Here is a 25,290-nt window from a genome sequence, read left to right as displayed (position 1 = left end):
CTCACTACAATTCACTGTTTCATCTCACTACAATCCACTGCTTCACTTACTTCAACCCACTGCTTCACCTCACTACAATTCACTGTTTCACCTCAATAAAATCCACTGCTTCACTTACTACAATTCACTGTTTCACCTCACTACAATCCACTGCTTCACATCACTACAATCCACTGCTTCACCTCACTACAATTCACAGTTTCACCTCTCTACAATCCACTGCTTCACCTCACTACAATTCGCTGTTTCACCTCACTACAATCCACTGCTTCACTTACTTCAACCCACTGCCTCACCTCACTACAATCCACTGCTTCACCTCACTGCAATCCACTGCTTCACTTACTTCAACCCACTGCCTCACCTCACTACAATCCACTGCTTCACTTACTACAACCCACTGCTTCACCTCACTACAATTCACTCTTTCACCTCACTACAATCCACTGCTTCACCTCACTACAATCCACTCCTTCACCTCACTACAATTCACTGCTTCACCTCACTACAATCCACTGCTTCACCTCACTACAATCCACTGTTTCACCTCACTACAACCAACTGCTTCACCTCACTACAATTCAGTTTCACCTCACTACAATCAACTGCTTCACTTACTACAACCCACTGCTTCACCTTACTACAATTCACTGTTTCACCTCACTACAATCCACTGCTTCACTTACTTCAACCCACTGCCTCACCTCACTACAATCCACTGCTTCACCTCACTACAACCCACTGCTTCACCTCCCTACAATTCACTGTTTCACCTCACTACAATCCACTGCTTCACTTACTTCAACCCACTGCCTCATCTCACTACAATCCACTGCTTCACCTCACTACAATCCACTGTTACACCTCACTACAATCCACTGTTTCACCTAGCTACAATCCACTGCTTCACTTACTACAAACCACTGCTTCACCTCACTACAATTCACTGTTTCACCTCACTACAATCCACTGCTTCACTTACTTCAACCCACTGCCTCACCTCACTACAATCCACTGCTTCATCTCACTACAATCCACTGTTACACCTCACTACAATTCACTGTTTCACCTTACTACAATCCACTGCTTCACTTACTACAACCAACTGCCTCACCTCACTACAATCCACTGTTTCACCTGACTACAATCCACTGTTACACCTCACTACAACTCACTGTTTCACCTCATTACAATCCACTGTTTCACCTTACTACAATCCACTGTTTTTCCTCACTACAATCCACTGCTTCACCTCACTACAACCCACTGCCTCACCTCACTACAATCCACTGCTTCACCTCACTACAACCCACTGCTTCACCTCACTACAATTCACTGTTTCACCTCACTACAATCCACTGCTTCACTTACTTCAACCCACTGCCTCACCTCACTACAATCCACTGCTTCACCTCACTACAATCCACTGTTACACCTCACCACAATCAACTCTTTCACCTTACTACAATCCACTGCTTCACTTACTACAACCCACTCCTTCACCTCACTACCATTCACTGTTTCACCTCACTACAATCCACTGCTTCACTTACTTCAACCCACTGCCTCACCTCACTACAATCCACTGCTTCACCTCACTACAATCCACTGTTACACCTCACTACAATTCACTGTTTCACCTTACTACAATCCACTGCTTCACTTACTACAACCCACTGCCTCACCTCACTACAATCCCTCTGCTTCACCTCACTACAATCCACTGTTACACCTCACTACAATTCACTGTTTCACCTCACTACAATCCACTGCTTCACCTCACTACAATCCACTGTTACACCTCACTACAATTCACTGTTTCACCTTACTACAATCCACTGCTTCACTTACTACAACCCACTGCCTCACCTCACTACAATCCTCTGCTTCACCTCACTACAATCCACTGTTACACCTCCCTACAACACTGTTTCACCTCACTACAATCCACTGTTTCACCTTACGACAATCCACTGGTTTTCCTCACTACAATCCACTGCTTCACCTCACTACAATCCACTGTTTCATCTCACTACAATCCACTGTTTTTCCTCTCTACAATCCACTGCTTCACCTTACTACAATCCACTGTTTCACCTCACTACAATCCACTGTTTCACCTTACTACAATCCACTGTTTCACCTCACTACAATCCACTGCTTCACCTCACTACAATCCACTGTTTCACCTCACTACAATCCACTGCTTCACCTCACTACAATTCACTGTTTCACCTCGCTACAGTCCACTGTTTTTCCTCACTACAATCCACTGCTTCACCTCACTACAATCCACTGCTTCACCTCACTACAATCCACAGTTTCACCTCGCTACAATCCACTGTTTCACCTCACTACAATCCACTGTTACACTTCACTACAATTCACTGCCTCACCTCACTACAATCCACTGCTTCACCTCACTACAATCCACTGTTACACCTCACTACAATTCACTGTTTCACCTCACTACAATCCACTGCTTCACCTCACTACAACCCACTGCCTCACCTCACTACAGTCCACTGCTTCACCTCACTACAATCCACTGTTACACCTCACTACAATTCACTGTTTCACCTTACTACAATCCACTGCTTCACTTACTACAACCCACTGCCTCACCTCACTACAATCCCCTGCTTCACCTCACTACAATCCACTGCTTCACCTCACTACAATTCACTGTTTCACCTCACTACAATCCACTGCTTCACCTCACTACAATCCACTGTTACACCTCACTACAATTCACTGCTTCACCTTACTACAATCCACTGCTTCACTTACTACAACCCACTGCCTCACCTCACTACAATCCACTGTTTCACCTCACTACAATCCACTGTTACACCTCACTACAATTCACTGTTTCACCTTACTACAATCCACTGCTTCACTTATTACAACCCACTGCCTCACCTCACTACAATCCACTGCTTCACCTGACTACAATCCACTGTTACACCTCACTACAATTCAGTTTCACCTCACTACAATCCACTGTTTCACCTTACGACAATCCACTGTTTTTCCTCACTACAATCCACTGCTTCACCTCACTACAATCCACTGTTTCACCTCACTACAATCCACTGTTTTTCCTCTCTACAATCCACTGCTTCACCTTACTACAATCCACTGTTTCACCTCACTACAATCCACTGCTTCACCTCACTACAATCCACTGTTTCACCTCACTACAATCCACTGCTTCACCTCCCTACAATTCACTGTTTCACCTCGCTACAATCCACTGTTTTTCCTCACTAGAATCCACTGCTTCACCTCACTACAATCCACTGTTTCACCTCACTACAATCCACTGTTTCACCTCGCTACAATCCACTGCTTCACCTCCCTACAATTCACTGTTTCACCTCACTACAATCCACTGCTTCACCTCACTACAATCCACTGTTACACCTCACTACAATCCACTGTTTCACCTCACTACATGCCACTGTTTCACCTCGCTACAATCCACTGCTTCACCTCACTACAATCCACTGCTTCAGCTCACTACAATCCACTGTTTCACCTCACTACAATTCACTGTTTCACCTCACTACAATCCACTGCTTCACCTTACTACAATTCACTGTTTCACCTCACTACAATCCACTGCTTCACTTACTTCAACCCACTGCCTCACCTCACTACAATCCACTGCTTCACCTCACTATAACCCACTGCTTCACCTCACTACAATTCACTGCTTCACTTACTTCAACCCACTGCCTCACCTCACTACATGCCACTGTTTTACCTCACTACAATTCACTGTTTCACCTCACTACAATCCACTGTTTCACCTCACGACAATCCACTGTTTTACCTCACTACATGCCACTGTTTTACCTCACTACAATCCACTGTTTCACCTCACTACAATCAACTGTTTCACCGTGTTTTACCTCACTACATGCCACTGTTTTACCTCACAACAATTCACTGCTTCACCTCACGACAATCCAGTTTTACCTCACAACAATCCAGTTTTACCTCACTACAATCCAGTTTTACCCGGCTACAATCCATTGTTTTACCTCGCTACAATCCATTGTTTTAGCTAACTACAATCCATTGTTTTACCTTCTACAATCCATTGTTTTACCTCACTACAATCCATTGTTTCACCTCGCTACAATCCATTGTTTTACCTCGCTACAATCCACTGTTTTACCTCACTACAAACCATTGTTTTACCTCGCTACAATCCATTGTTTTACCTCACTACAATCCATTGTTTCACCTCGCTACAATCCATTGTTTTACCTCGCTACAATCCACTGTTTTACCTCACTACAATCCATTGTTTTACCTCGCTACAATCCATTGTTTTACCTCACTACAATCCATTGTTTGACCTCACTACAAACCATTGTTTTACCCGCTACAATCCATTGTTTTAGCTCACTTCATGTCACAGGCAGGACGCAGAGTGATGTTCCCCATCCTCATCATCTCCTATGAAACTTTCCGACTCCACGCCTACGTGCTGCACAAAGGATCAGTGGGGCTGGTCATATGTGATGAGGTGAGCTGACATTATAGGTTGTTCACTGGTCACGAGGGGGGCATGGGAACATAAACAAACATTGAGGGTACATCAACCCATGGGCCCCAAGGGGACCAGTGAACAACGTATTTATCTTACTGAACACCTTTATGTTAATTTTGAATTGTTTGAAGCACGGTTACAAATCTTTTTGTAGCCATTGCTAGATTTTGCTGACAAGAAAACACAGATTAGAGTTATCTCCCTTTCCATCGATTTGCATTCACAAAACATCGGTAATTTCCGTACATCATACGTGATTCAATGTTATTCGAGGTAAAGAATTACTACCACGAAGTACCAAATGAGTTGCCATTGACAGCGGGGTACATTGAAATGATACTCGCTTGTAAGCGGGGTACATTGAAAATAATAGAAGAGCGCTCAGCCAATCAGAAAGCGACATTTAAGGTAAGATAAACGAACTTCATTACTTTATCCATTGCATGAGACACAAGCAGCCCAGTCATCTAAGGCTCTGCAATGTAGTGTGCAAAGATGGGTCCCTATGATTGTTTGTTTGAATTGTGGAACGTCCCGATTATGCTTCTAAGTTAGTGAGCTCCATACACTTGATTGAGGGTCCCAAAATCATAGCTCTGTGAGACCTGCATCACTACAAGACATGCTGTGATCTGACTGCAATACTTTTAAAGCATCGATGCTCATGCTGTTGATCACTGAATTGTCTTGTCCAGATTTGATTATTTACAGACCCCTGTCATATGGCCGGAATATTACTGAGTGCAGCGTAAAACTAAACTCACTCACTCACTCACTCAGTCACTCACCCGTTCATTCACTGTACGACCGCCTCCGTGGTGTAGTGGTTAGAGCGTCAGCCCGGAGAGCCAAAAAGACGTTAAAATATGGTATTTGTTGGTCCCTGCCTGGCTCTCGGCATTAATGGGTACATCAAGGACTGGTCGACTCGGAGTCAGTATAATGCGTCTGAGTGGGGTATTCATGCTTCACTGCGGCATGGTATCTCAGTGGGCTAGCACTATAACACCAGCTTCAGTCTGGGCTAGTACAAGCAGCCGCACATACACATACACATGGATGCACGTCGTCATATGAGCGAAATATTCTCAACCACGACGTTAAACCCAATTTCACCTCACCACTCACTGTAAACAAGTATTGCTACATTAAACAGAAAACCAAGAAACTTTAAAGCTGTGATAAACCCAACTAATTCCCTTACTCACTATTTTGGTGAACAAATGAAACAAAGTGATACCTTGTTACGTACAACCTTGTTGCATGATCTGTAGGAGGCTATGAATCAGACTTGTGTTTGTATATATACAGGGTCATCGACTGAAGAACTCTGAGAACCAGACCTACCAGGCTCTCAGTCAGATGAACGCCAAGCGACGAGTCCTTCTGTCCGGCACGCCCATACAGAACGACCTTCTTGAGTACTTCAGTCTCATCCACTTTGTCAACACTGGCATTCTAGGTAGGAGTAGTTTATCAACACTGACTTCAATCTCCTCCAGCTCTAAACATAGGGGGACTTTGGGGTAGCCTAGTGGTTAAAGCGTTTGCTTGTCACAATGAAGACCCGGGTTCAATTCCCCACATGGGTACAATGTGTGAAGCCCATTCTGGTGTCCCCTGCCGTGATATTGCTGGATTATTGCTAAAAGCGTCATAAAACTAAACTAAACTCACAGGGAGTCTTCACTGCATGTTATTGTGATTAGTGGGTAAATGTTGGGTAAAAATGGTCCTTGTTACAACCCTCCTATAATGTTCTTATATGTATGTCCTCCTGTAATTCAGTGCTTGTAACAGCCGATGAATGTGGTTGGGAGTCACAATAATTTCTAGGGCGGTGGGGTAGCTTAGTGTTTAAAGCGTTCGCTCGTCATGCTGAAGACCCAGGTTCAATTTCCCACATAGGTACACAATTGGAGTCTTCCTTTCTGGTCCATACTTCTTGGATGGCAAATGTTTTACTTAAATGAAGATGATCATGACTGCAACGTTAACCTCCATTTCACCTCATTGCTCAGAACATCCTGAAAATCAGTCCTGGCAAACTGTAGCAAGTTCAGTCCTGGCAAACTGTAGCAAGTTCAGTCCTGGCAAACCGTAGCAAGTTCAGTCCTGGCAAACTGTAGCAAGTTCAGTCCTGGCAAACTGTAGCAAGTTCAGTCCTGGCAAACCGTAGCAAGTTCAGTCCTGGCAAACTGTAGCAAGTTCAGTCCTGGCAAACTGTAGCAAGTTCAGTCCTGGCAAACTGTAGCAAGTTCAGTCCTGGCAAACTGTAGCAAGTTCAGTCCTGGCAAACCGTAGCAAGTTCAGTCCTGGCAAACTGTAGCAAGTTCAGTCCTGGCAAACTGTAGCAAGTTCAGTCCTGGCAAACTGTAGCAAGTTCAGTCCTGGCAAACCGTAGCAAGTTCAGTCCTGGCAAACTGTAGCAAGTTCAGTCCTGGCAAACTGTAGCAAGTTCAGTCCTGGCAAACCGTAGCAAGTTCAGTCCTGGCAAACTGTAGCAAGTTCAGTCCTGGCAAACTGTAGCAAGTTCAGTCCTGGCAAACTGTAGCAAGTTCAGTCCTGGCAAACTGTAGCAAGTTCAGTCCTGGCAAACTGTAGCAAGTTCAGTCCTGGCAAACCGTAGCAAGTTCAGTCCTGGCAAACTGTAGCAAGTTCAGTCCTGGCAAACTGTAGCAAGTTCAGTCCTGGCAAACCGTAGCCCTGGCAAACCGTAGCAAGTTCAGTCCTGGCAAACCGTAGCAAGTTCAGTCCTGGCAAACCGTAGCAAGTTCAGTCCTGGCAAACTGTAGCAAGTTCAGTCCTGGCAAACCGTAGCAAGTTCAGTCCTGGCAAACCGTAGCAAGTTCAGTCCTGGCAAACTGTAGCAAGTTCAGAGTGTGTGAGTCAGGTTTTCACTGGTCTGCTCCAAGCTTCTTTCAAGAACATCCTGTGTTGTAGGCACAGCCTCTGAGTTCAAGCGTCGCTTCGAGAACCCCATCCTGCGTGGGAGGGATGCTGATTCCACAGACGACGAGCACAAGAAGGGGCAGGAGAAGCTGCAGGAGGTACGGTATCACCGGTAGCACTTAAATACCGAAACCACTGGGGTATTCTTGGTTAGAGTTGATTAGTGGTGGTTCGATTAATTGAAATAATCGAAGTTTGGTCGCAATGACTTAACGACCAAGCAATCAATCATGTTTTCTCATAATCGAACACAAACAATTTTGGAACACTTGTTTGCTTTAACAATATTTTTCACAAGTTTGGTTTTGTCTGTTACATTTCATAAGCACTACCAGTTTAATTTATCTTAAAGACTCCAGGAAATGTATGTTCCTAACATACTATTCAACCTTTAAAGATGTAAAATTTGCAAATGCATTTTGTGCAATTTGCAAAAACTTCACCAGAACTACATGTTTTTTCTTTATTTTTTGTGTGGATTAACAAACATAACCAGGAAAATTTGATAAATAACGCTAACCAATTATTTTCGATGATTGATTAGTTGTAATGAACCAATCATCAGTTATTAGATATTAACTAACACTAGAGTTGATCCCCCAAAAGCCCATGAGCTAGTAGATTGGGCTTCAAGTGTGGCCAGGAGAAGTTGCAGGAAGTATGGTGTCACCAGTAGCACTTCAACATTGAAACCAGCAGGGGATTCCTGGTTAGATGTGATCCCCAAAAGCCCACAAGCTAGTAGATTGGGCTTCAGGCGTGGGCAGGAGAAGTTGCAGGAAGTATGGTGTCACCATTGGCACTTCAACATTCGCACTCCCATCATATAATTGGAACATTGCTGTGTTAGGCATTAAACAACAAGAAAACCGACAAATACTAAAATGTTAGGGAATGCAGTGTTCAAATATTTACTATCTCCATATTTAGGGGCATAGAAACTTTATGCAGAACTGGAATTTCAAAATGTCTGTAGTTGTTTGCTAGTGTAAAGTGTTTCTGTTTCAGCTTGCTGCTGTGGTGAACAGATGCATTATCAGGAGAACACAAGCTCTTCTCACAAAGTACCTGCCAGTTAAAAGTGAGTTCATCCATCATACTACTTAGATTTGAGTTAGAATATTCAGAACGTGGGCCCTGTTGTCTTAGTGCAGCAATTCCATGTGCTCCAGGAGCTGTGTCACGCTGGAAATCTATGAGTTCGAATCCTGGTTTGCCCGAGTGATGTTCATAGATTTGTCATCACCATACCTCTGGGCCTAGATTTTCGAAGCTCTCTTAGTGCTAAGAAAGTCGTAAGTGCCATACATTAACATTAACTTATGACTATCTTAGTGATAAGAGAGCTTCGAAAAGTCATGGAAGTGTTAAACATCTGATAGCTGCACCACTTTAACCTTTCTTCTTATATTAACCTGACACGCCATGATGTACTGGATGTCGTTGTACCAAGCGATCTTAGCTCTAAGCCAATCATAACTCCTATACCTTAACAGCGGTGTCCTCCCATTTGCGAGAACTCCCAGTTGTGAGACACATTAATTAATGGTTCAGTGCACACAGGTGGTGTTTCCCAATCCCTACGATGAAAGTGGGAACAGCCCTGTTGCTGAAGAGTACCCGCAGGAGGCATAGTTCATTAATGAGACACAGAAGACATTGTTCATTGAAGAGCATTTATTGTTTTCAATAAAGAAGAAGATAAATACTGAAATACTGAAAAAGATTATCATTATATTTACACAGAAGAAATAGTTCATTAAATACTTCGTTATCATTTTTTTATTCACACATTTTGATGATTTGCGTTATTATGATGTTTGTGTGTCATTATAAAACACTTTTTTACATGGGTCCATATTTGGAGATTTGACACTTTTCATATTTTCAGCAGTTTGCCGACTGCATCAAGATACATTTGGATTAATTATAGTTACAACAGTTATTGCTAGATAATTTCTAGATAATTTCTCTTTCAAATGATCACGAAGTTACCTACACAAAGTGTTTATTTTTTAAAGCCATTTACCTGAGTAGGTTAAGTACTTTATCTTTTAAGCTACCTCCACAAGATTCAGTTAAATAGCTAATCCCTAATTAGCTGGGGTTAATCCATTCTATCAGATAGGGGAGTAAGGTGTGTTTTCTTTACTACTTACCTTCTCCACTGTCTCACAACTGGGAGTCTCGCAACTGGGAGTTCTCGCAAATGGGAGTAGACCTAACATAGACTTACGACTGGCCCAGCCCTGAGGTTGCTTTGTACAACAGTACCCTGCTAACTGGAATACTGTTCAAAGAGATGTTCAATCAAGTCCTCTTGTCCTGAAGACCCATGAAGATCCGGGTTAGAACTGGTCTTCAGTAACCCATGCTTGTTGTAAGAGGCAACTAATGGGTGGTCAGGCTCGCTGACTTGGTTAAACGTGTCATCGTGATCCCAATTATGCGTAGGATGATGCTCATGATGTTGATCACTGGATTGTCAGGTCCAGACTCGATTATTTACAGACCGCCACCATATAGCTGGGGTATTGCTGAGTGTGGCGTTTAACAACAAACCAACTAACCAACTAGTCCTGAAAGAAAAAATATTATGATATTTGAAGTTGGTTCATTTGTAATTGATAATGTGGATCAGCATCTGCGAAGCATGTTTAACTTATTTGAGTTTTGTACACAATATTTCTAGACATTGTAAATATCAGTTGTGAGTACTTTTCCATAACACTATATTTTTACATGGACTCCTACAGCTGATGAATATAACTTCAGGACAGCCCTGACTTGCCATAACAGTTTGGAACATATAATAGCTTTGATGTTTGACATAGAGATGATGTATTGGTGAATACAGCCTAGAGTTGCCATTCACCATGTGTTTGCTTCCATCGATACAGTTGAGCTGGTGGTCTGCTGTAAACTCACGCCTCTACAGTCAGCCCTGTACAAACAGTTTGTGTCCTCCAAGTCTTCTGAGTGTGATCTGACATCTAACAGTAAAATGGCCGTCAGCAGCCTCTCGGCCATCACTCAGCTAAAGAAACTCTGCAATCGTAAGTCATTCATGTCTGGATATAGGAAATCATATCAAACAGAAGCAAATCTTTTCGTTTTCTTTTTTCAGTTACTACACTGTTGTCAGTGACAGTTGTTTGGAAGACAACACGGTTTCCCCATGGTTCTGGCCAGAAGTGTATAGATTATGTGATGAGTTAGTCCCACACTGTCACAGTTTATGCTGGAAACTGGATGTTCCATTATATCATGTGGCTGCTCTCTGAGTGACGTTCATGGCACCAAAGATCAGCAAGCACATGATTTACATGAACATTTATTAGAAATAGCATTTGATTTAAGCCAATGGGTGAAAGAGCCTCCTACTTGGAGTTAATTTTACTCGTACCTGAGGTTGCATCAATCTTAGTAACTAGATGACATCATCCTACCCACAGACCCCGACTTGGTGTATGAGAAGTGTGTGCAAGGAGCAGACGGGTTTGAAGGAGGCCTAGACTATTTCCCTCAAGGTCATAACCTTAAGAAGATCAGGCCAGAACTATCAGGTGAGTGGATATATGAGGTAGCACTGGTTATCACTCACAATATGCAGATTGATAATCAGAGATCAGTAATCAATCAATAAACAATTTGCAATTGTAATATCGGGGACACAATCATAATATTTTGCAAACGTAACAGGCACCGATTAATCTTATTATCAAGGATAATTACTGTTGTTTACATTGCAGTTTTAGGAATCAGGAAACGGCATCAGTTGTTTATGTCTTGTTTTAACACACATAACAATAAGAAACATAATTTCTAAAGTTTAACTAGATGTTTCATTGACTTTAATATGGTTTAGATAATCGTTGGACCCAAGTAAGAACGATGAAAGTTTATGAATGAAACATTCACTGCACATTCTGGAAATATATGTAGTTGGTTTTAGTAGTATGTGGCAGACCAAGATCAGCTTGCAAGTGTGACATCTCCATGTGATTAGTTTCCTTACCTGGAATGGTTGTAATTCTGCTTTGAACAGTGTTTCAATGGTTACTGCATGTCAGCATGTTGTGGGAAGTATACCTAAAGTGGTGAACAACTTTCATGCTATCATTTTAAGGAAATGGTGCTGACCAACCCTGGAACATAATCAAGTTGAATCAGGGATTCAAACCCCCAATCACAGGTTACTGACATGCCTAAGGGAGGCAACTCTCACTGCATTATTTGTATTCTACATTATTTTTCAGATATATTTTTATTATATTTGTTTATGCACTGGGAAATATGAAGTGCAACATTCCATGTGTTGATATGCAGTTGTCTCCCTTTGTAGGGAAGTTTGTGGTGCTCGACACCCTGCTGGCTGTGGTGAAGTCAACAAGCAACGACAAGGTGGTCCTGGTGTCTAACTACACCCAGACTCTCGACCTGTTCGAGACACTCTGCAGGCAGAGGAAGTGAGTACAGGGTGTTAGAAACTCAGACATTCAGTTTGTTGAAGATTTGGCAGCACCAGGAGTGACTACTGGCAAACAAGGATAAGTTGAGCACCGACCTGACAATTGACCCTTATTAGCATGTATGGGTGTTGCCCATTGGCGCTTGCCATTGTTAGCGAAGGGGCCCCAGGTTGTCCGTGATCAAGTGTAGTGCGACTTGCTACACTGAGGTGAGAGTCAAGGCTTGTGCAGCTATGCGCGGAATCAATTTCATCGTCATGAAATGAATGTGCACCGCCTACCTCTCGTAAACATGTTCTCTGCGCCGGTCCAAGTTGTTTGCCAGTAGGATTGTGTTATTCACACAAGCACAGAATAGGTGCCATGCGCTTCCATGTTGATTACCTTCAATCATCCAGTTTATCAAATACTTACAGCAGTCCAAACTTATAGTACTTATAGTAATATTGTTGAAACAATGTCTTTAAAGTGCAAAGTAGAAACAATTAAACATTTCTAGTTAATGATTAAAAGAAAAGTTGGGTTCATGTCACAAATGTACAGTCACTAAGGAAATGTGTAATATTTCTGGAGACCAAGTGTAAGATGATCTAACAGTACCCGATCACAATAACATCATATCTTAGTGCTTGCTGACTGACTGACTGAGTTTTCGTTTTACGCCGCTTTTAGCAATATTCCAGCAACATCACAGCGGGGGACACCAGAAATGGGCTTCACACATTGTACCCATGTGGGGATTCGAACCCGGGTCTTCGTCGTGACGAGCCAACGCTTTAACCACAAGGCTACCCCACCACCCCCTTAGTGCTTGCTAGCCTACCACAACAGGGCATGTCAGTATTGGTCACATCAGAATGACCTTTCATCCAACCAATAAGATGTCAGCTTACAAGATCGAGAAAGTCATGGTCCAGATGTGTAATCCAATCATAAAAACTCTAAAAAGGTTCACACGAGGCATTCCAAACAACAGATAGAGGCTGTCACCATATATCGCTTGAATGAGATAAACACTGAAGTGGTCAGCCCTCTGCATGGTTGCATAACATTTAAATAAAGGATCAAACAGCGGAGACAGTTGGAGAGGTGGTGGGATACAAAGTTTCGTGAAACAAAGTTATGATCGAGTTTTTAAAGATAGTGCTACACTTGTGCAGGTTTTGTCACAACACCATGTCTCTTCACACAGACATAAATGTAGACAAAAAAAGTATTAATTCATGAACAATACTACAGAACTGGGCAACTCCTACAAACTGTACATTATAAGAAATTGATTCATGCCTGAGATATTTAGTACACTTATGCACTGGAATGGAATGAAAACGAAAATGTATGTCTATGGTTCTACTCTGACCTCAATAAAGACACTCAGTTATTTACAGACCGCCTTCATATAGCTGAAATATTGCTGACAGTTGTGTTAAACAACAAACAAACACAAATTTTGGAGTTTAGAAGTAAATGGGTGTCTTGTGAGCTGGTTTTCTGGCCATGAAAGAGTTGTCTCCCCTGATATAGCGTGTTGTGTTTCAGCTACCAGCATGTGAGACTGGATGGATCAATGACTATCAAGAAGAGAGCCAAAATAGTAGAAAGATTCAATGACCCTACTGTAAGTTTTCTGCTGTATAAGATCATTGTTATTTAAATGGAATCAGATTGAGTCAGTTTGTTGTGATGATTTATTGACACACATCAAAAGAGTTCAGCTAAAATTAATGTAAACATATTCTACAGTTACGGTAGATTTTAGGAACGCTCATTCAAGGTATTTTTTATCTACCTACACTATTACTGTGGAATAATTGTTTTTCTCAATTTTTAGTTATCTTTTTATCTATTTTAGTACTATATTGCCAGAAATAATGTTGTGCTCTTTTACTAGATTTAAACAGAAAACTGAGATAATCTGTCCTGCATCAACTGGTCTTTGGAATCACAATGCAATCCCTTGGGTATTCAAAGTAAAGTTCCGAACACGTTAAGGAACTGTGTAAGGTGACATAAGGATACTCCGATAAGTCTTGGGAACTTGGTTGATTGTATATCATCTTACGCCCATGGGGAGGAGTATTGCTCCTAATATGAATCATTTGTTATCAGATTCAAACTCTATTATTTCCAGGCTGCCATCATATTGCTGATACAGTGTAGAGTTACACAACAAATTATTTGCAATGAAACACATCATTCCCAATGTCTTTAGATTAACATACCGATACATACTGTGTCACAAAGGTAGGGATAGTAAGACTGACTGACTAACTGAGTTTGGTTTTACGCTGCTTTTAGCAATATTCCAGCAAAATCACGGCAGGGGACACCAGAAATGGGCTTCACACATTGTGCCCATGTGGGGATTCGAACCCGGGTCTTCGGCGTGACAAGCCAACGCTTTAACCATTAGGCTACCCCACCGCCCCAGGGATAGTAAGAATCATCAAGACATACTTTCATTGTCAAACATTTGTGTATATTTCTGTAGAGTCCAGAGTTCATCTTCATGCTGAGTAGCAAGGCAGGTGGGTGTGGCCTGAACCTGATAGGAGCCAATCGACTGGTGATGTTTGACCCTGACTGGAATCCAGCCAATGACGATCAAGCTATGGCTAGATGCTGGCGTGATGGACAAAAGAAACAGTGTTTTATATACAGATTTATTGCAGTGAGTTTTACGATATAAATTTTTAACTTACCTTACCATAGGTCTTATGCATATTACCTCAAGCTCCGCTTAAAGAGATCAGACAGTCGTTGATTCGCCATTCTGTAGAACGGCCACCTCGTGTATCGACGAGTGTACAGGCAACGGAAGTGACGTGATCTCCCCTCCCGCGCAAACGCGGTCCATCCAAAATCACTTTTACTTCAAGCGTCTTGCTTGTCAGACGTTTTTGTTTCGCTAAGTTTTCAGACACTTACTAATAGTTTTCAGATATTAAAGTTATTGGTATGTATGTTTTCTATCTTATGTCTCTTCTCTGTGGGTGAAGAACATAATTTACAAGTAACTTCACTTACCTGGCTGCCTCGTGTTTTTTTTTTTTTTCTTCACTTCGGGTTGGGGTGTGTCCCCACGTTCTGAGTTTTTCCACGTGGCATGTTTGGGTGTTTTGATACCTCTAGGGTTCTTCCACCTTTTGTTTCATGCTTGTTTATGTGTACCTTCTTATTTCTTGCCTAATTTGTGTGTGTTTTCACGCTTTTTTCGGCTCAGTGTGGGGGCAGCCATCTTGGTTGTTTACACGACTGTCCCACTTACTTGGGCGTGCCCATTCTTGTTGTAGGGGTGCTTCCATTTTTTTCGTCTGCAGGGGTTATGTTTCTATGTTTTTACGTTTCACATTTGTGTGTTACAGCTTTTTGTGTGCATGACCCGGCAGTTTTGTTGCATCTGCAAGGTGCAGAAGTCTGCCAAGGACCCACACCCCTGGTGCCCAGACTGTGCGACTGTTGCCTGTTCCATTGACGAAGCGCTGTCACTTTTGTACTCAGCTGTCCGGCGCGAGATTTCAAGGCCTACCTCAGCGCCAAGAAGAAGCGCTTGTCACAACGGAAGAGGAGAATGTCTTCCCTGTTTCCTCTGTGGACTCGGTCTTCTCCCCTCGTGCGGTCGGACGGACTCTTCTCCGGTGATAGATCAGCCGTCCACCCCTGCGCCTCGTTTGCTGACGTCTGAAGCCAAGCGCCCGTCTGACGCCTTTGTTGACCTATCCCACCCGGACGCTTTGTCGCATCCGGAGGTTCAGAAGTTGCTTCGGACGCTCCTTTTGCCGGCAGCTGCCGGAGCCCAAGCTAGCACCGTTCCAGCGCCGTTGCCTAGCTTTGTTCCTGCGCCGACGCCTGTGGCACTTGATTCTCCCGTTGCTGACTTGTTGCTTCAACCAACGTCGATGCCTACGCCTACGCCCATGCGGACGCCGACGCCCACGCCCACGCCTGTACCGACGCCAGCGCCAACACCGACGCCTTTGGCAGACTACCGTATCCCCCAGGAAGGCTACAGTGTCTAGAGAGGAGGACCTACAACGTCAGTTAATGGAAGAGCGTTCCCGACGTCAGGACGCCGAGCGTTCCCATCGTTCTCGACGATCCTCGGCAGCATCATCGGTCTAGGAGTCCTCGTCTTAGTTCGGATACTTCTCTTCGCCGTCGTCGGTCTGACTCAAGGTCTCGCTCTCCCGTACGTTCCAAGGATAGGGAGAGGCGCTCATGGTCACTGATGCATGGTAGGCGATACCGTCGGTCCCGTTCAAGTTCACCTCCTGTTCGCCGCTCGCCACGACGTCCACGTTCCCCGACAGTTACTTTGAGTGCTGCTTCTCAGTTGTCATCGGTGCGCCCACCGAAGCCTGCTGCTTCGGGTCAACGATTTACTGCTCCTACCGTGTCCTGGGAGGACACTGAGGAGCGCTATTTTTCTCCCGATTATAATGAGGAAATGTTGCAAGAGGATGATGATGATGATAGGGGCACCTACCTCCCTCTCTCTGCTGTGTTCGACTGGATTGCCGACAGACTGCCTGATTGTCCTTCTCCCTCTTCAGGTTCGGCCGACCCGAAGGCTATTCGGTCTTCTCCGGAGTTACTCCTCCCGCCTCACCCGATGGTGGCCGATGCTGTGGCTTCTTTGGACGCTGATTTTGCTACTTTGTCTCTCAATACCACTATTAAGGCTCCTAAGTCACGCAAAGGGGACTACAAGATTCATAGTTTGGATTTTGCCGATGGAGGCGCGGCTCATGATGAGTCCCTCAAGCGCTTACCGGCTTCCCCACAGACATCTTACCGAGTGCAGGACTCCAAGATGTTGGCCATTGATGCAGAACTCAAGCGGATGTTGAAGCCGGTATCAGCGTTGGCCTCGGCAACTTCGGCTGCTGCTTGGGATTTGACGGAAGACAACACGTCAAGGTTAGAACATCTTACCACCCTGTTGCATGATTTGCTGGCGCACCTCCGGGCGGCTCTGGCCATGACAACGGTTGTTCGGCGGATGGGTTTCCTGGAGCCCTGTTCTTGGCAGGAAGAGTTTAAAAGGAAACTGTTAAGAGCCCCTTTTGCGTCTCGTTTCCTCTTTAATGACGGCATTCCGGAGGTGTATAAGGAACACGCAGAGCTTACCAATACGGAGGTTTCTTTGTCTACGTTCGAAGCATTGAGTTCGGCCTTTCGTGGCAGATCATCTGCAAGGGGTAGAGGGAAGCGCCGTTACGTCCCGAGAAGAGACTCCGTCCGCGACGCCTCTGGCAGAGGACGTGGCCGTGGCAGATCCGAACCTGTTTTTCAGCGCCGTCAGCAGGATCGTCCCCGACCCCTTCGACGCCCGGCAGGCAGGGTAGGGGAGGCGCCTTACTGCCCGATTAAGCTGAAGTTGCGACCCAACACGACTGGGACCTCCTGCCCCAGTCGTGCCGGTTCGATCTACTCCAGTAGGCGGAGACTGGGGATCTTCTGGCCCAATTGGACAATCCTGGAAGACCCGTTTATCACCAACATTCTCAGGACCGGTTACAAGCTGCCAATCGCCGTGTCGCGCCTCTGACTTCAACGCCCCAGTCGCGTGTATGCTCCAGACCAACAGTTACTGCTAGCAGACAGCATCCACACTCTGTTACGCCAAACAAGCTATAGAGACAGTGCTAGACCCCGACAGTCCCCGGGTTCTACTCACCAATCTTCCTGGTTCCCAAGAAGGACTCAGGAAACTACGCATGATTCACAACATGGCAGTTTTCAACCACCGTTATCTTCCGGAACCGCCTCACTTCCGCATGGTGTCCCTGGAACAGCTACGAGCCAAGCTTGCGCCCAGGGTCTGGTTGGCCAGCCTCGACCTTCAGGATGCCTACCTGCATGTGCCCATTTACCATCGTCACAGAAAGTACCTGAGGTTCTTTTTCAACGGGTCCCACTACCAGTGGAAAGTGCTTCTATTTGGAATTTCCACGGCCCCGTGGCTTTTTACTCGGATTACCTCGCTGATCACCCGGTTCCTCCTCCCAGGGGCATCGACTTCGACCCTTATATAGACGACTGTCTCTTGAACCACCTCGACCCTCAGTTGCTTCGCAAACAGATGCACTTTGCCATTCATCTCTTGCAGCAACTGGGATGGATTATCAACATAGACAAATCCCACCTGGAGCCGTCCCAGGAACTAACGTTTATCGGAGGCTTCTTCCTGACACATTGCGACCTTGTCAGGATTCCGCTAGATCGCTGGAGAAAGATTGTCAGTTTAAGCCAACCGAGGTCTATCCCAGCCGCTTCGTGCTCAGGGAGTGGCAGTCCCTCTTAGGTCTCCTCACCTCAGCCCAGGACTTGACGCTCAGAGGTCGCTTTGATGCTTCGCCGTTACAGCGCTCCTGTTGCCTTACATCCAGGCGGACGACCTTCAGTTGAGGTTCTTTTGCCCCTGCATCTCCACGCTTACCTCCGTTGGTGGACTGTCGAGTCGAGCGTCTGCGCAGGAGTCTCCTTGACAGAGTTTGTTCACGATCACGAACTGTTCAGATGCGCTCTCTTCAAGGTTGGGGTGCTCACCTCAACGACCAGACCACCTCGGGGCTGTGGTCAGGCACCGAGCTAGGATGGCACATCAACAACTTGGGGCTGCAAGCAGTCATTTTAGCGGTTCGACACTGGGTGCCTCTGTTGCGGAACACCAGGCTCCTGATAGCGTCGGACAATTCCACGGTGGTGTGGTTGATTCACAATCAGGGAACGACCAGGTCCAAACAGTTGTTGGAGCAGACGCTCCAGCTGGCCAGTCTCCTGGACGACAATGGCATCAGCGCCAGAGCCCGACACATCCCAGGGTGGAAGAACGTTTTGGCAGACGCTCTCAAGGCCGGGCAAACCGCTCTCCAACAGAGTGGATGCTACATCCAGAAGCGTTCAAACTTCTTTGTCACAGTCCACGCCTCCTCTGATCGACCTGTTTGCGACTTCGCTTCAACACACAGCTGCCGTTGTAATGCGTGTCTCCCATTCCAGATCCAGCGGCATGGGCGGTCGGCGCCATGTCCTTGTCGTGGGAGGGTCTGGGCGTGTCGCATGCCTTTCCACCACCAGTTCTGTTGCCAGCGGTAATAGCAAAGGTCAAGCGAACAGAGACGATTCGCCTGCTTTTGGTCGCGCTTGGTGGCCAGCCAGAACCTGGTTCCCAGATCTCGCGCCGTCTCACGAAAGAAGTCCGCAACAGTTACCAGACTGGCCTCACCTGCTCAGGCATCCCCACAGTCGACAGTGGCATCCCGATCCGACTCGGTTTCATCTGTGCGGTTGGATCATCTGCAAAGGCTGAAGGCCAAGGGCTTCTCCACGGTGTCGCCAAGGTTATTGCTCGTGCTCATCGAGTCTCCACAAGATCACTCTATGATGATAAGTGGGTTTCTTTTGAGAAGTTTTGTGCACAGAAGTCCAAGGACCCGTTGAAGGCTTCTCCTCAGTTTATAGCAGAGTTCCTTCTCTTTCTTCGAAGTCCCGGCGTCTCAAGGGCAACACTATAGGAACTTATTTATCGGCTCTTAACTCCGCTCTGGCGGTCAAGTCACGACAAAAGATTTCCAAGGTGCCAGAACTCATCGCCGTCCTCAAAGCGTTTAAGCTGGAGGACCAGAAGGCAAAGCTCGGCCCTCCGGCTTGGGACCTAAACGTCGTTCTTAAGTCATCTGAGAGGTCCCCTTATGAGCCCCTTGGACACGGCTTCTTTTGAGAACCTCTCCAGGAAGACAGCCTTTCTCTTGGCCCTGGCCACAGCAGCTAGGGTTAGTGAGATCCACGCATTGGATGTCACCAGGGTGCGTTTTGAGCAGTCACGGCATGGTCTTGTTCATCTCGGACTGCTTTGGGATTTCGTGGCCAAGAACCAGCTGCCGGGACAACCGGATAGGATCTTCTCCATCCCTCCTTTGTCTTCCATTCTAGGACCTCACGACGCTGAGGAACAGCTGCTTTGTCCCGTGAGGGCACTTAAGATTTATATTGCCAAGTCATCTTCCAGGAGGCAGTCTCGTAAGAGACCCATTCCGTTGTCTTCTGTGGCCAAAGGTGAAGTTAATAAGAATACGCTTGCGCTCTGGCTCCGTACTACCATCCTGACCGCCTACGATGCGCAAGATCTGCCTCATCCTACAGCCACTAATCCGCATGAGATTAGGGCTCTGGCATCCACCATGGCTCTCCACAGAAACTGCACCGCTCCAGCCATCATGGAGGGTTTTTTGAAGTCCTCTACTGTCTTCGCTAGTCATTACCTCATGGAGATTTGGCCGTCGAGGGGGCGTGGAAGGTCTTCAATCGTTTGGTCCACTGGTGGTTGCTCAGCAACTCACCCGTCCTACCGCCCATTAGGTAACTACTTCTTCTTACCTTCTGGTCTTCAGGTTAACTTACACTCTGGGTGTATTTGTTTTCCTTAGGGTTGCCTTTAGTTACTATCTGTCTCCTGTTCCAGGCCTCCTGCGACAGTCTGGTGATTCAGTAGTTTCTTCTGGTTTTCCCTTGGCATGTGGGTTTTCGTGGGGCGGTCCTCTGGAGCCCGACACCGCCGTCCTACTGTCGAATCCATATGCATAAGACCTATGGTAAGGTAAGTTAAAATTTATTAAAATCTAAATATTTTAGATATTTAAATACTTACCTTACCATAGGGCGGTAACTCCCTCCCAACGCTGGATGCTCCTCCCCTCTCTGGGCTCTTCGGACCTGGTCAGTAAAAGTGATTTTGGATGGACCGCGCGTGCGCGGGAGGGGAGATCACGTCACTTCCGTTGCCTGTACACTCGTCGATACACGAGGTGGCCGTTCTACAGAATGGCGAATCAACGACTGTCTGATCTCTTTAAGCGGAGCTTGAGGTAATATGCATAAGACCTATGGTAAGGTAAGTATTTAAATATCTAAAATATTTAAATTTTAATAATATTGTTGTACAGCAGTTGTAATGTTGAATCTGAAACAATATTGTGTTTAACTGATAATCGTCTTTGTCAGATGGAGAAGGTGACAACTAGTCATTAAACAATTAAAACGTGATGTCAATGAAGAGGGCCATCACACTTGCTTACCGTATTTTACTGCACAAATGTACATGAATAAAATCGATAATAAAGAAATTATTACACACGAGCAAGTGTGACATACGACTTACACAAAACTTGTGCAAAATTATGAATTGTCCTCGCTCTCACAATACAAACTTTCACACTTGTTTCATATGTCATGTGACACACTTGCTAGTGTCATAATCTCTGTATATTACACTAAGAGTAGGGTGAGTGATTGTGGGTGTGAATTTCAGACTGGCACGATTGAGGAGAAGATCTTCCAGCGCCAGGCTCACAAGAAGGCCCTCAGCAGCTGTGTCGTGGACAACGAGGAGGATGTGGAGAGACACTTCAGTCTCGATGAGCTCAAAGATCTCTTCAAACTCAACGAGACTACCACCAGTGATACTCATGACAAGTAAGTTCACTGGTCTATTCCACAAAGCAATCTTAGTCCTCCGACTGTCGTAAGCCAGTGTTAAAGTATGTTTGTTACGATCACTTTAGTGCTACGACTATCGTATGCCAATGTTAATGTATGGGAATTAAGATCACATTAACGCTACGACTATCGTAAGCTAGTGTTCGATTACGGGAGTTAAGATCACCTTAGCGCTACAACTATTGTAAGTCAATGTTCAAGTATGGGAGTTAAGATCACTTTAGCGCTACAACTATTGTAAGTCAATGTTCAAGTATGGGAGTTAAGATCACTTTAGCGCTACAGCTATTGTAAGTAAATGTTCAATTACGAGAGTTAAGATCACCTTAGCGCTACAGCTATTGTAAGTCAATGTTCAAGTATGGGAGTTCAGATGACCTTAGCACTACAACTATTGTAAGTCAGTGTTCAAGTATGGGAGTTAAGATCACTTTAAGATCACTACTCATTCATTTTGTGAAACGGGGCCAAGGTCACCCTGATGTCATTTTAACCATCTAAAATGAGGGTTCGTTGGGGAAATTCATTAGGCGTTGATGTTTATGTTTTGAACCATTGACAACAAAATTGACCGTGGCATGAAAACTAATCCTGCACTACTTACTTCCTGCACTTATTGCTTACGACTCAAAACGTGGCTGTGCCAGACGATTGCAGGGTTTGAAACTACTTGATTACAATGCTAAATATACTTTGAAAAATCAGTCAGAAAACATTGTCTGAAGACAAGAGACATGCAATGGATGAATCCATATCCATCTAACAGGACACAGCTTTTCCCCTGTAGCTCATGCTTGACACATGCACTGTTGCCCTTGAGAAATGAGTATTCAAGTAGATATTGATAACTGATGCAAAATGACAAATACTGAGAATCACATGGCACACCTGTTTGAAACATTAAGGTTAAATAATTGTAGCATGCATGAACAATAATGGGATTATAGGTTTGAATTGGTGTCTAGCAACCTATGCTGATCATACGAGGCACCTTAAAGGAACAGGTGGTCAGACTCATCGTACCTCAACAATAATATCAGTCACTGGTTTGTCTGGTCCAGGCTCATTTATTTTCCTAGATCACTGTCATATAACTGGAACATTGCTGATGCTGTTTAAGAAATACAGTTCACTCTACCACCATGTATAGCGTAATAAAGCACACTTTCGCCCTGAACTATTATAGTTAAAGCACGATTCCACGATTGCATTGTGGGAATGTAAACATTGCGAACATTGCCGTGTCACTGAAAACCTGTCTGTCGAATTGAGACATTTTAACTGTCGGAAAACAAAAGCGTAATGAATCCACCAGTGATGTTATCTGCGTGAAGCAACTGCAAACCAAGAAACGAGATGCAACACGGAGTAGTTTACTGTAGGAGGCCGTACGAAGCGATGACAACTGACTTGCATCGTGACGTCACTTACATTCTGACGTAATGCAAAAGTGTTCGATTACGAGGGGGCAGACTAGAATGGCGCAGTGACGCCATTACATTGTGATGTAATGCAAAAAGTGCACATTATCATCTGATAAAGTACTGTCGGTGCCTTTGATCTTTCACCGAAGCATCTTAGAATAAACAACAAACACTTATGCTGACTGTGATAGTCACAATATGACTGAAATATTGCCGTTGTGACTTAAAATGTTAACTCACTCACTATGCTGATTGTGTGTTCCAGGTTCAAGTGTCGTCGGTGTGTAAACAACATCCAGGTGAAGCCCCCTGCCCCGGACACGGACTGCAACTCGGACTTGTCTCAATGGAACCACTGTGCTGATAAGAAGGGCTTGCCAGACATGGCCCTCAAGGCAGCGTGGAACTCTGCAGTCACCTTCGCCTTCCACCACTACTCCCATGAAGCTCAGCGCAAGACGGCCTAACGTTCAGCTGTACACATGCCTGTGTAACACAAATGTGGGACCTGTTATTGAGCTGTATGCTCAGATGTGTTGTGGAATGTACTGTACGCTCAGACTGTGTCATCAATTGACTCATTTCAGTACAGTTGGCCCTGTTGTGGAATGGAATGTAAGCTTAGATAATGTCATGGATTGACTGACTTAAATACAGTGGCACAGGATATGTAATATACTGCATGCTCATATGCATACAGAGCAGAGATGCTTGTGTCATCGATTGACTCACTTCAATTCTGTTGTGCCAGTTGTGAAATGTACTGTAAGCTCAGAGGGCGTCATGGATTGACTGACTTAAATACAGTGGCACAGGATATGTAATATACTGTATGCTCATATGCATACAGAGCAGAGATGCTTCATGCCATCGATTGACTCACTTCAATTCTGTTGTGCCAGTTGTGAAATGTACTGTAAGCTCAGAGGGCATCATTGATTGACTGACTTGAATGCAGTGGCACAAGATATGTAATATACTGTATGCTCATATGCAAACAGAGCAGAGAAACTGGTGTCATTGACTCACTCACTCCATTACTGTTGGATCTGTTGTGGAATGGAATGCAAGCTAAGAGGACCTGACAGTGCCCTGTTTATGTAATATGCTGTAAATTACCTGGCTACTTAGTGCTCAACATGTATATAGCTCCACCATTAGATACACTTTAAGCTGATCCTATTCTGGTGGCATTTATAGAGTGGACTGCTAGATTTGATGGAGCTATTCGGAGGAACTTGCTTTATGAAATGTCTTTAACAACCATTCCTACTCCTGCAGAGATGCAGTGTACAAGGTGATCATAATACACATATGTACAAGTCTGTGCTAATATTATTATCCTCAAGTACCGTCAACGTTGATGATTGACATGAGCTTATAGGCGGGGGAGGTTAAAGGCACTGACTACCCAACCCAACGACTGCCTGTATGGCAGATCAAACCCCACTTCACATCAGTACCCATGTTCACGGAGGATGTGACCCATGAAGATCCGGGCTAGAATTGGTCTTCAGCAACCCATGCTTGTCGTAAGAGGCAATTAACAGGATCGGGTGGTCAGACTCGCTGACTTAGTGGTCAAATGTCACCATATCCCAACTGTGTAGATCAATGCCGTTGATCACTGGATTGTCTGGTCCAGACTCAATTATTTACAGACTGCTGCCATATAGCTGGAATATTGCTGAGTGCAGCGTTAAACAACAACCAAACCACAGAGGATATTCTTTCGTAAATCTTCCTTGTAGTGTCATGCTGGTCCATCAAGACACTGTTACAAGACTGTGCGTAACGTACTTTGTACCAACCAATGTTGGCAGCATCTCCCTGAAAACAAAATGTCCTTGAATCTAGTTCAATATTTTTTTACCCAGGTATCCTAAATGTGTTTTTATGCTGTGAGAGGCACATGTGACTTGATTGACTGTTGTGGCTGAACTGTTTTCACCAGTCCAATGTAAACGGCAACAGCCTTGAATATAATGGACCTGTGCCAGAGCTTGTCAGGCTGGATCCCACTTGCGCTACCTGTTTGTGTCAGCTCTACTGTGACGATCCAGGTTAGAATTTATCTTTAGTAAACCATACTTGTCGTAAGAGGCAACTAACATGATCGGGTGGTCAGGCCCACTGACTTGGTCGACACATGTCATTGTATCCCAATTGCGTAGATCGCTGCTCATGCTGTTGATCATTGGATTGTCTGGTCCAGACTCGATTACTTACAGACTGCCGCCATATAGCTGGAATTATCTGAGTGTGGCGTAAAACTTAACTCACTCACTCAGTTCTACTGTGAATCTGTTACTGGCAATGAAGAAGTTACCAGCATGACATGTGTTCTGTTGTAATTACAGTGAAGGCAATGTACATT

General features: G+C 44.8%; 1 protein-coding gene across 1 annotated transcript in view; it reads left to right on the top strand.

Moving 5' to 3' along the window:
• Positions 1-24,240, top strand: part of LOC124284039 (DNA repair and recombination protein RAD54-like) — a 49,542-nt gene extending 25,302 nt beyond the window's left edge. The window contains exons 11-21 of the mRNA XM_046720087.1: positions 4,416-4,540; positions 5,876-6,026; positions 7,508-7,614; positions 8,525-8,597; positions 10,417-10,572; positions 10,972-11,082; positions 11,862-11,985; positions 13,528-13,606; positions 14,480-14,659; positions 21,302-21,465; positions 23,179-24,240. Of these exons, the coding sequence (XP_046576043.1) occupies positions 4,416-4,540; positions 5,876-6,026; positions 7,508-7,614; positions 8,525-8,597; positions 10,417-10,572; positions 10,972-11,082; positions 11,862-11,985; positions 13,528-13,606; positions 14,480-14,659; positions 21,302-21,465; positions 23,179-23,380 (1,472 nt within the window). The 3' untranslated portion in view covers positions 23,381-24,240. The remainder of the gene's footprint in view (positions 1-4,415; positions 4,541-5,875; positions 6,027-7,507; positions 7,615-8,524; positions 8,598-10,416; positions 10,573-10,971; positions 11,083-11,861; positions 11,986-13,527; positions 13,607-14,479; positions 14,660-21,301; positions 21,466-23,178) is intronic.
• The last annotated feature ends 1,050 nt before the right edge of the window (positions 24,241-25,290 follow it).

Source organism: Haliotis rubra, unplaced genomic scaffold (genome assembly GCF_003918875.1).
Source record: "Haliotis rubra isolate DU_JTF1 unplaced genomic scaffold, ASM391887v1 Scf328, whole genome shotgun sequence".
In the NCBI taxonomy this organism is placed as follows: domain Eukaryota; kingdom Metazoa; phylum Mollusca; class Gastropoda; order Lepetellida; family Haliotidae; genus Haliotis; species Haliotis rubra.
This window is presented reverse-complemented; position numbering and strand designations above follow the sequence as displayed.